The sequence below is a fragment of the Diospyros lotus genome, chromosome 15, assembly GCF_014633365.1.
Source record: "Diospyros lotus cultivar Yz01 chromosome 15, ASM1463336v1, whole genome shotgun sequence".
Lineage (NCBI taxonomy): Eukaryota > Viridiplantae > Streptophyta > Magnoliopsida > Ericales > Ebenaceae > Diospyros > Diospyros lotus.
The window spans coordinates 13347718-13360348 of NC_068352.1; the positions used below are offsets into that span (position 1 = coordinate 13347718).

General features: G+C 39.8%; 2 protein-coding genes across 2 annotated transcripts; both read left to right on the forward strand.

Annotated features, from left to right (window-relative positions):
• Positions 1-6528: 6528 nt before the first annotated feature.
• LOC127791580 (uncharacterized) lies at positions 6529-7602 on the forward strand. The gene has a single exon (XM_052321562.1). The coding sequence runs from the start codon at positions 6529-6531 to the stop codon at positions 7600-7602; it is 1074 nt and encodes a 357-aa protein (XP_052177522.1).
• Positions 7603-11706: 4104 nt separating this feature from the next.
• LOC127791581 (uncharacterized) lies at positions 11707-12030 on the forward strand. Its single transcript, XM_052321563.1, has one exon. It carries the CDS (start codon positions 11707-11709, stop codon positions 12028-12030), a length of 324 nt encoding a protein of 107 aa, XP_052177523.1.
• Positions 12031-12631: the final 601 nt, after the last annotated feature.

Consider the following 12631-nt stretch of genomic DNA (forward strand, 5'->3'; position numbering starts at 1 on the left):
GATCATGTATGCCATGTTATGTACGAGGCCTGATATCGCATATACTTTGAGCATATGTAGTAGATATCAAGCTGATCCAGGTGAGAAACACTGGATTGCTGTGAAAAACATTCTTAAGTACTTGTGAAGCACTAAAGAGATGTTTTTTGCCATATGGAGAATAAGAGCATACCATGAAGGGGTTCATGGATGCTAGTTTCCAATTCGACCATGATGATTTTAAATCACGTACAGTCGAAATTCATATTCTGCCTATATGGCTGGGCCATGAGTTGGAAGAGTTCCAACAAGAGATAGTGGCAGATTCAACAACTGAAGTCGAATACATAACAACCTTCGAAGCAGCTAAGGAGGTTGTATGGATCCGTAAGTTCATTGATGAACTTAAAGTGGTGTCCAGCATTGTTGATCCAATAACAGTTATTGGGACAACAAAGGAGCCATCGCGTAAGCGAAGGAACCACGGTCTCATCAACGGACCAAATTTGTATTGCGATATCACCATATGATAATGGAGATTATCAGCTGTGGTGACATATATAGAGAAAGTGTCGAGGGATGACAACGTCGTAGATCTCTTGACTAAAGCTCTGTCCTAGGAGAAACATGAAAGTCATGTTCGATCATCAGGTATAAGATACATGAGTGATTGGCTCTAGTGCAAGTGAGAGATTGTTAGTGTAGGTGCTCTAGACCCAATCAGATTGGGCATGTTGTACACTGACAATTGTAATCATGTTATTATTTGAATAAAGAGTTATTCAAATTCACAAGAAGTCATTCTATTAGTTTCTTGTTATTATTGTAATAACCGAATGAAACTAGATAGAAGTCCATATGATGTATACTGTGAATAATCTGTAAAGATGTGAGATGATGCATCACAGTTTATAGACATCATTAAACATCCCAAGTCGTAGCAATGTCAAGAATGGACATTGACAATTGCGATAAGACTTGTATGTGCTATGTTTTTGCTATGTGATAGCAATCGGGGTCTCACACCCATAGGCATGGGGATGCCTAGACAAGTACATAGGTGACCAATGTTGGAGAACGTGTCACTGGACATGACTCGCCATGAGAATCCATTTTGGTTATATGTTGATGAAATTCTCATACGAGATGGGTGTAACTAATCCTTGACCTGAGGTTGTCACGGTCATCTCATAAGAAGACTGGTATGCTTTGACATCGTTTCGATGGGCCTAGACAAAGGCTGCACGTGGGCGATCGTTGGGTATATCATGAGGCTTATGGAGATGGGTGCATAGCCAAGATGGGACTCGTCTATCCCTTGATAGAGGATGATGTATCTAAGGCGCCTTCGGTGGATATTCACTTTAAATCCATGGCCATGGTGAAAGAGATCAATAAGGAGTTATTGATTCACTTTCTATTAAGTGAAGATATCCGAAAGACCGAAGAAAACTCATGTGATCATTATCAAGCAACACATCGCCATACTTGAGATCACATAAGATGCATTGACGAGAGGATCGTATTACACGGTAACCATGCTCGTGAAAGGTTATTTGCGGATTATGAATCCTTCTGAATAATTGGGTAGGCATGACGCCTTGCTAGAGGCCAATCTTGTCTTATGTGTTCGTACCGACACATTGCCAACATATTCAGAAGCCTAATGAGTCATACGCAATAGGCACGGTCCCTGGCTTAAACTAGGAGAGTGGATGTATGGTTAAGTGGGACACTTCGGCAAGAAGTTGTGCCGTCGTAGGTTCTCACGGGAAAAGAACAAATAGACGTAATGACGTCGATATGACGAGGAGTCGTCATAATGGAAAGAGTTTCCTAAATATGACATTTGATTAAATTAGGAAGGAGTTTCTAATTTAATGATTTTCTATTTGTTGGAGTGGCAAATAGGAAATAAAATATTTTTGGGCTTAAGTTAATATTTGGACTAAATTAAATTTGGGCCAAATATTAAATTAAATATTATATTTGGACTAAATTGGATTTGGGCCAAATATTAAAATAAATATTATATTTGGACTAAATTAGATTTGGGCCAAATATTAAATATTATATTTGGACCAAATTAGATTTGGGCCAAATATTAAATAAAATATATTTGGGCTTGAATTAGATTTGGGCCATAATATTTTATTTAACCTATAAAAGGATTGGGCCATTTAATTATATTTCTAGTTGGACTAGAATAAGCCCACTTATGATTCTAATTAAATTAGAATTAATGGGCTAGCCCAATCCATTAGGGTTTTAGAAACCCTAGGATATTTCATTATAAATATCATTTTATAGGTTGCCCATTATAGTGGTGATTTTTGGTGTCGTTTTTCAAGGGTTGAAAAACGCATTGCCGTTCACTCTTCCCCGTTTCTTTTGGCATCGATTTGAAACGTGGGTGTTCTTTTACCGTCCATATACAAGCCGCGCAAAGGAGAAGGAGCTAGCACTCCTATTCCGCTCTCCTTGCCAACGGACACGTGCGGCGTATCACGAGTTAGAGGCCGGACGCTTGGACGGCTCGAATCCGCGAACGACTCGATAATCTAAAGGTTAGATTTATTTATTTGTTTGTGAATGATTTGATTTCGACATTGATCCAATCGCCGGGATCGGGGTAAGGTTCAAAATTTTTGAACTACGCTGCTTGCCCCGTAGCGATCTTGCTTTACTTTCAATCTCCTTATTCAAGTGTTCTACAATGGATGTATGGCTAAAACTCATGCTTCGAAAACTTCCTAAAATCAGAATTCAAACTTTTATGAGTTTTTTTCGTGTCTCAAAATGTTGTCTTTCACCTAGATTTTGAATCATCAAAAACAAATTAGTGTATTTTGACATATCTTTGATTGTAACAAAGTTTTCTCCTTCTTATTGAAAGTGTTCTACTATGGATGTATGGCTAAAACTCAAGCTTCAAAAACTTCCCGATATCAGAATTCGGACTTTCATGACATTTTGTCGTGTCTCCAAAATGTCATCTTTCACCTCGATTTGGAATTGTCAAAAACAAATTAGTGTACTTCAACCAATCTTTGATTGTAACAATGTTGACTACTTCATATTATAAGTGTTCTACAATGGATTTATGGCTAAAACTCAAGTTTGAAAAACTTCCCAAAATCAGAATTCAAACTATCATGACTTTCTTTCGTGTCTCAAAATGTCGTCTTTCACTTAGATTTGGAATCATCAAAAACAAATTAGTGTATATCGAGATATCTTTTATTGTAACAAAGTTATCTCCTTCTTATTGAAAGTGTTCTACAATGGATGCGTGGCTAAAACTCATGTTTCAAAAACTTCCCAAAATCAGAATTCAGACTTTTATGACAATTTTTCATGTCTCAAAATGTCATCTTTCACCTAGATTTGAGATCTTCTCTTGAAAAGTGAAGAAAATCCAAAAAGAAATTAGAAATTGGGAGATGGTGGTTAGTGACCCATGGCATAATCTTGTGAAGCAAGAATAGGCATTTAAATGAAATTCAAATTGGTGAATTAATGGTCTTTCAAGCATTAAATGCAAGTCATGATGTTGTTGCCTAAAAAGAAAATGGGAAATAAAAGAAATTAGTCATCCATTAATGGTGTGAAATTGGATAGAATTTCTTTAATGGAAAAGAAAGTGATTATGTCTTTCAAGGCTTGTCTTGAAATTAGTCCAAATTAAAATAAATAGAAAAGAATTCTATTTATGGAACTTGATCCAAGGGTGGGGAATGGTTCTTGAAAATCTAAAGGCTTGGATTTAAAAAGAAAGGAGCACATGGATTGTGCTTCCTTGTGTTTTCTCCAAGAGAAGGGACGGGTTAGCTTAAAATGGATGGTTGAGATTAAATCTCCCTTAAGCACAAGGATTGTGCCTTTAGTGAATGGCCTAGATGCATTCTTGAAATATGGAGGCCTAGTATAAAATGGAAAGTAAGGAAGTCTTGTCTTCCTTTGGCCATTTGGAGAAAGAAATGAATAAGAAAGGAAATAATGAAGAGAAGAAGGAAAGGAAAGAAGAAAAAGAAGAATGTAAGTATTCTTCCTTAGGCTTGTGTAAGTTTCTTCCATTTCTTTTAATCGTAGCTTAGCTTCTTTAAATTTTTGTTTTAAGGAGCTCTTAAGGAGAAGAGTAGGAAATGAAGCTAGGAAATTCTTGAAGCTTCAAAGAAAAGAAAGAGGTAAGGGATAGCCCCATGGGATGGTGGCTTTGCAAGTTGTAAGTATGTATTTAAACTTTGAGTGTGTGCATTGGCATGTTGTTTGTGCTCAAGGACCTATGGCCATGAGGTTATGTGGGGTAGGGTAGTTTAAAGCCTCAAACCAAGGTGGTTGTGAGGATGTGGAAGCCCTAACCATGTTGCATACATGTATTTGGCATCACATATTATGTTTTTGTTCATACTTATGTTCATTGCACCCTTATTGAGCTTTGTGACTCATGAGGTTTTATCCTCCCCTTGTAGGATGTTCTTATGTCAAAAGAGAAAAGGAAGAGTTGCAAGCTTGTGGTTGGAAGCTCATGATGTTATTTATTTTGTTGTAATGTTTTGGCTTAAAGAAGCCTAGGCATGTGATTATTTCATTTGTGACCTTATGGCTTAGGAAAGCCTATTTGTTGTATTGATCATGTGCAGTATTTATATTTGGAGGTTGTTATGTGAGCAACAATAGGTTGTGTAACGCTCATGTGTGAAATGGAAGGAAATTTTGATGTATGTTGTGTAATCATCAAAGATGTGGTGTTAGCCTTAATTATGGAGAAATCGAGGCAAAATTGAATGAAAGTGGAGTATTTTTATTTAATTTAGTTTTTGGAAATTTTGGGTTAGGAAGGCCCAAAAGGAAAAAAAAATAAATTAAATTAAAAAAAGTGAAGTGGCAGCAAGCAGGCAGCAGCCCCGCGCGCGCAGGTAGGGTCTCGTGGGCGGCCCGGCGCGCACGGGCGGTAGTGATCGCGCGAGCATGCGGGAGCGCGGCCGAGCGCAGCGCGCGCGGCCAGCACACCGCGCGGGCCCCGAGCGCGCCAGCAAGCCCCGCCGGCTAATTTTTTTTTAAAATTTGGATTTTTGGGGGGTATTTGGGGCATTTCTTAATTGAATTTAGGCCCCAGAGGAATTTTCAAAATAAAGGAATTTTTCGAGCATTTTTGGAGATAAATACCAAGATTCGGAAAAGGAAAATTTTTGAGTTTTTCCTCCAAAATTGGTAATCAATCAATGTATGGATTAAAATGGTGGATTTTAGAGCCCGATAAAATTCATAGATGGAAAAAGAATTAAAAATAAATGAGAAAATGGAAATTGGGCATCTTAAGGAGATTTTCTTTATAGCCAATGCGGTGTGGTTAAAGCCCAATTCTACTAGTGAATCCTGGCGATGAGGGAAAGGAAGGATGAGCCTAGTTCCCACCCATGGCGTTTCGTCTTGAAACATGGTCTACCCTTCACCAAAGGCCGGGCAGGTGGATAATTCGGGTAATTGTTCATGAGTAACACCCATAAGTGGGAGCGGGGCGTTACAGGTAGATTCTCCTGAAACCCCTTATGAGGAACCCTCGGAGGAGTCTGAGACCCAGATTGGAATCTACTACAGCGACCCAGTTAGTTTGAAGCTCCGAGGCGGGGTTATCCCAGTCAAGCCTCAGAGTAGCTACATGATAGATGGGCCATGTGGGTTTAGTGGCGAGGGTCGCGATGTGGAGGCTATGGGTAGGGCTAAGCCATGTTAGGTGACTGGTGAGCACAGAGAGTTGGGTTTTGTGGGGCCGTAGGGAAATGTGATGTATTTTGTCTTCGTGTGATTTTGGTTCAGGGTGATTATAGGCTTGTCCTCTCTTTGAAATCATTTTGTAAAGGGGAAAGCTCTCTTGTAAGCCTGGATCTTGTTTATATAAATAAATAAGTCACGTTGGAAAATTTCATCTTGTATGGCATTGCTCAAAACTTGTGTTATGTATGTATGTGTGGTTATGGTGTAGTAGAAAATGAATATCGCTTGTGGCATTGTGCAGATGAATCGTGAAGAGCAACTTAACAGAATAAGGGGCCAGGCCAGTCGTCATCTCGAGACGTCCCAGAAGGAAGCTGCTCAGGGATGCCAAGTGGTGACAGGTCATTTGAAAGGTTTGTTGAGATGATGATGAATTCAATAAACATATTAGAAACCTCTACCGTTAATTAGCTAAAGATGTATAGGGATTGACATCCACCAAGTTTTAAGGGTGACCCAAAAGTGGACCCAAGCGTGGGAGAATATTGGATGGAGCAAACAGAAAAGCTGCTGGAACACTTAGAATGGCCAGAAGAGCATTGGGTAAGATGTGCAACATTTATGTTAGAAGAAGAAGCAGTTATTTGGTGGAAGTCTATGTCAGGAATCTTAAGGACTCAAAATACTATTTAAGAAAATGGGGGTGTGCGGGTGACACCTATTACTTGGGAGCAATTTAAGACTGCATTTAATGATAAATACTTTCCTAAGTACTAGAGAGAAGTGAAAAAGCAAGAGTTCTTGAAGTTGGCTCAAATAGATGATATGTCCATGGTACAGTACGAAGCCAAGTTTTCCAAGTTGATAAAATATGTGCCCATGTACACCACTGACGATTTTGAGAAAGCTCAGAAGTTTTTCCAAGGACTCAGAAAAGAAGTTAAGCAAGTTCTGTACACATGGAACATTTGCACATTTGAGGATGCGGTCAAGAAGGCCATTACCGTTGAGAGGAACATGATAGCTCAAGGAGAATTGAAGCTCCGTAGTGATTCGAAAAAGGAAGTGGAGAGTAAAGACAAGTTAACAAACCCTCCAATAGCCCAATTCAAGAAGGTGGAAGGAGCCAAATTTAAAAAGGAAAGGTATTGCAAGAAGTGCCAAAAAAGGCATGCTGGAAATAACTGTGGGACCAAAAGCAAAGGAGCAGGTTGCTTTGTTTGTGGAGAAACTGGACATTTTGCGAGAGACTGTCCTTCAAGGAAAACATTGAAGATTGAGGAAACACCCAAAAAGGAGGTGACATGTTATGCTTGCAAACAGCGGGGACATTATGCATGGAACTACCCCCAGCAAGGCAAGTCTAACCAAGGAAAGAAGCCAGAAGGAAAATCGGGTCCACAACCAGCTCGAGTGTTTCACCTGACAAAGGCGGAGGCGGATATCGACCCGAGCGTGGTGGAAGGTATGCTCTTCATCCACACTATTCCTGTGCATGCATTAGTGGACCCTAGTGCCACTCATTCATTCATAGAAAATGAGTCTGCTAGGAGTTTGGGTCTTAAACCCTCAATAATAGGGCATGGAGTTAGGATTCAGTCTCCAATTGGGCAAACTATGGAGACTAATTTAATAGTTCGAGATTGTGATGTGGATATTGAGGACGAGAAATTTAAGATAGATCTGATACTTATGGAGATGCATGATTTCGATGTCATCCTAGGTATGGATTTTCTTTCTCGATATTGTGTTAGTATGGACTGTTTGGGAAAGACAGTGGAATTGGGATGTCCGGGGGGAAAGGTGGTGAAGTTTAAGGGACCACGATTTGGTAGGCAGTTAAAATTTGTATCAGCCTTGAAGGCATGCAAATGGTTGGAAAAGGGAGCATATGGTGGTCAATGATAAGTCAGAAAAGAAGCCGGAGGATGTAGAAGTAGTGAGGGAGTTCTTGGATGTTTTTCCAAAAGACTTATCAAAGCTACCTCTAAAGGATCATGAACGAGGAAACAAAGCATGCAACGGAAGCGTTTTAAAATCAAAAAACGTTCCTCGTATTGATAAGAATCTAGGAGACTTACTTTTGCGGCGGATTACCAGACGGAATGGAGCAATGGGAGCTTCTTCGCGTTGTGGAGACGACGGCTGTCCTGCTAGCCTTCGGCTCCGTCGCATCAGAACTCAAACGCACCCTTTCGATCTTCCGGAGTATGACTCGAACTCGTGGCCTCTCTTCGGTGAAGAAGAATGAGAAACGACTTAGATGAAAAAACAACTAAAGAGAGATATATATAGGGAGAACCCTAGGGTTAAAACCCTAGTGGGCCAAACCCTAATGGGCCAAGATCTTTTAATTAATTTTCTAATTGGGTTAGCCCAATTAATTAATTAAAAACCCTAATGAACTATTATTTTATTCTAGCCCAATGGACCATTCTGAATAAAATAATTCTCTCTCAATGTAATTCATCCAACAAGCCAAATGTATTAAAAAATACATGAGTTACATCGAGCTACCCCGGGGACCAAAAGACAAATTATTCACGGCTACTAAAATGACCAAACTATCCTTGCTACCTAGTAGCTATATTTTGTCATTCTAAGTGTTCCAACTATCACCATATGGTAACACTGACCCCACGAATAATTTTGCATATGCCATGTCTTTGACCTACTAGTGTAATGACGAAAATACCCCTCTGCGTAACACCCATCATTTAGAAAGGAATAATGTACTAACACCTTTCTAAATGACTTCTACCATCCTTAGATCACTAGTCCAATAATCCGTGACTACTCGAATGTACTTGCTTATCAATGGGAGCTACCCAGAAGCACACACTCTTAAGTCACGTTCCCAGGGCCCTGGATTATTCGATTATTCTTAGACAATCACAAGGGGGTGAATCACAGAAACTATCTTGTATTAGTCTGTCTTAGCTAATTAGAAACCATACTCCCAACTCAAAAGGATATTGATCTTTGATAGACCTCACCTACAATGAATCTAAGAATATAGCTCCAGGTTCACTAGACCACCAACTAATACTCAAGTATTAGAGTACTCGTCCATGTAGTAGCAGTGATAGACTAGCTCCATGATAATTAGTACTTTGTCATTAGCTTCTATCACAGGTCCACTCTACGCATTCCAAATGCGCTTGTACAATTAGAGTAAACGGACTGTTTACTGGCTAAGGCAAGCCATCCTCCATTAGGATCTATTGCACAATGATCTTATCATGATAGAATGCCCAGTTCTATCAAAAGATCAAGAGTTATATTTTCTTGCTTATTAAGTACCCATGATTCATGCCTAACTGTGAAGAACGACCCATCACATGAATCACTTACTTAATAGCATGGACACCTTTCCAACAATTAAATGCAAATAATATATGTGCCATAAACTGAATAAAAGAAACATCATTACCATAAATTAAACAAAACGTGTCTTTAGGGCATACATTTCCAACAACCTCCAGATCAAGAGGTGGAGTTTGCCATTGAACTGTTCCCAGGAACAACACCAATTTCTATACCCACTTATCGCATGGCCCCGACTAAGTTGAGGGAGCTTAAAGTACAACTTCAAGATTTGGTGGATAAAGGATTTATTCGACCAAGTACTTCTCCATGGGGAGCTCCAGTTTTGTTTGTAAAGAAGAAAAATGGCAGTTTGCAATTGTGTATCGATTTTCGAGCACTCAATAAAGTGACAGTGAAAAATAAGTACCCATTGCCCAGAATTGGAGAGTTATTTGATCAATTGAAAGGCGCCAGAATATTTTCAAAAATTGATCTGCGCTCGGGGTACTATCAACTGAAAGTTAGAAGTGAGGATATACCCAAGACGGTGTTTCGATGTCGATGTGGACACTTTGAATTTTTGGTAATGTCGTTTGGGTTAACCAATGCGCCTGCAACTTTTATGGATCTCATGAATAGAGTGTTTAAACCATTTCTAGACCAGTTTGTGATCATCTTTATCGATGACATCTTGGTGTACTCAGCTAGTGAGGCAGAGCATTGTGAGCATTTGAGGATAGTGCTAGAGAAGTTGCGTAACGAAAGGCTATATGCCAAATTTTCTAAATATAGCTTCTGGCTAAGAGAAGTGGTGTTTCTTGGCCATGTAATTTTGGGTGACGGTGTATCAGTGGATCCATCCAAGATAGAGGCTATTAAGAACTGACACCAACTGAGGTTAGTGTTCGAGGTAAGAAGTTTTCTGGGGTTAGCAGGATACTATCGACAATTCGTTGAAGGATTTTTGAAAATTGCTCTGCCACTGACACGTTTGACTCAAAAGAATGTAAAGTTCATATTGGATGGAAAGTGTGAGCAAAGTTTTGAGGAACTTAAGAAGAGGTTAACCACAGCGCCGATTTTGACCATACTTGAGGGGTCTGGAGGATTCGTGGTCTACAGTGATGCTTTGAGATCGGGATTAGGCTGCGTGTTGATGCAGCATGGTAAAGTGATTGCTTATGGGTCGCATCAATTACGACCTCATGAGAAGAACTACCCGGTCCATGATTTGGAATTGGCTGCAGTTATCCACGCCCTGAAGATTTAGCGACATTATTTGTATGGTGAGAAATTTGAGATCTATACCGATCATAAAAACCTAAAATATATCTTCTCCCAAAAGGAGCTGAACATGAGACAACGTCGATGGATGGAGTTCTTGAAGGACTACGATTGCACCATCCATTATCATCCAGGCCGGGCCAATGTTGTGGCGGATGCCCTTAGTTGTAGGGATCTTGCAGTCGCGACCGGGAATGGCAGTTGATAATGGCAGTTGATAGAGGTGTTCAGTAGCCTAACGGTGGGTGTAGTGCTTGGGAACGGAATGTCCATGGTGGCTAGTCTGCAAATTCAGCCAGGTTGATGGGAGGAGATACGATAGGCTACCGGGGAGGATCGGAGGCTTCGCCATTGGGTGGATGAGAAGGGTTAATCAATGAAAATAGGTTTTGAGTACAGAAATGGAATCTTGAGGATGAACGAGGGAATTTATATTCCTAATAATGAAGAATTAAGGCAAAGGATTCTAGATGAAGCGCATCGATCAAAGTACATTGTTTATCCAGGGCAAACAAGATGTATAAGGACTTGAGAGAAGTTTATTGGTGGCCTGGAATGAAGCAAAGTGTGGCTCAGTATGTAGCCAAGTGTGACACATGCCAGCATATTAAGATCGAGCATCAACGACCAGCGGGATTGTTAAGACCGTTAGAGATTCCAGAATGGAAGTGGGAGCACATCTCTATGGATTTCATCATGGGATTTCCTAGGACAGCAAGGAAGAAAGACTTGATATGGGTTGTTGTCGATAGGCTAACAAAGTAGCTTTATTTTATACCTGTTCGAACTGGTCAAGGTGCGAAAGAGCTATCGCGGATTTATGTCCAGCAAATTATGCGGCTACACGAGACCCCAGTCAGCATTGTGTTTGATAGAGATTCAAAATTTTTGTCGAGATTCTGGACGTGTCTGCAAGAGGAATTGGGAACGAGATTGAATTTTAGTACTGCATATCACCCCCAGACAGACGGCCAGACAAAGCGAGTGAACCAGGTTTTGGAAGACATGTTGCGAGCATGTGTCCTGGAATTTGGAGGAAGTTGGGATGAGTACTTTTCGTTGGTGGAGTTCTCATATAATAACAGCTATCAGAGTAGCATTGGCATGGCGTCGTATGAAGCGTTGTATGGCAGGCGATGCAGATCGCCTTTGTGCTGATTTGAGGTGGGCGAAAAGCAGTTAGCCAGGACTGAATTGGTGCAGCAAGCCTTTGAGAAGATTGATGTGGCGAGAAAGTGTATGAAGATTGCTCAAGATTGCCAAAAGTACCATGCGGATCACCGCACTTGGGATTTGGAGTTTCAAGAAGGGGATAGAGTATTTCTTCAGATTTCACCACAAAGACTATCAATGAGGAATCGAAAGCAAGGGAAGCTTAATCCGAGGTTTATGGGACCGTACAGGATCATTGAGTGAATGGGTCCTTTAGCCTATCGATTGGCCTTGCCCAACGAATTAGCTGGATTTCATGACGTGTTCCATGTGTCTCAATTGCGAAAGCACATACCGGATCCAAGAATAGAGGTTCCAGAGGAAAAGGTGGAGGTTCGTCAAAACCTAACCTATATTGAGAGGCCAGTGAAAATCTTGGACCACAAGGAGAAGAGGCTAAGGAGCAAATCAATTCCACTAGTTAAAGTTCAGTGGAACCATCACTCTGATCGGGAAGCAACATGGGAGCTAGAAGAAGATTTAAGGCGCCAATTTCCTGAATTATTTGTTGATGTAATGGAAGAGTAGCTTTGATGTATTGATCAATTATATTAATGGAAATGAAATTTCAAGGACGAAATTATTTTAAGAGGGGTGAAATGTAATACCCTTGATGAGTCATGATAAAATGGTCAATTAAGAGAATAATGGAATATAGAAATTTTCATAATTGCCCTTGAATTAAAGAGGAGGCACATAATATATAGGATGCCTTAAGAAGGGTAAAACGGTAATTTGGAGTTCCATCCCATAAAAGGTAAATTATTTTTGTGGAGAAAATATTTATATTGGAGAATTGATTTTGGGAGAATTTAATTCTTGTTTAAATGCATGGGAAAATGAATGAAAAATGTGGAATTAAAATGGAAGCCAAGTAAGGTATATTGGTGACACTTAACAAGATCTCATGGAAGGGATTTAATTAAAATATGGGAATAAGGAATTAGTTGGATTAAGTGTAAGTGAGACACTTGGCATGATCTTATGAAGCAAGAGTGAGATTAAAAGTAATTAAAAAAGAAAAGGAAAATAGTCTCTCAAGCATTAAATGGGAGTCATTATGGTGAGAATTAAATAAATTCCTTATTAAATAGAAATTAGTCATGCATTTATGTGGAAAAATGGTGGA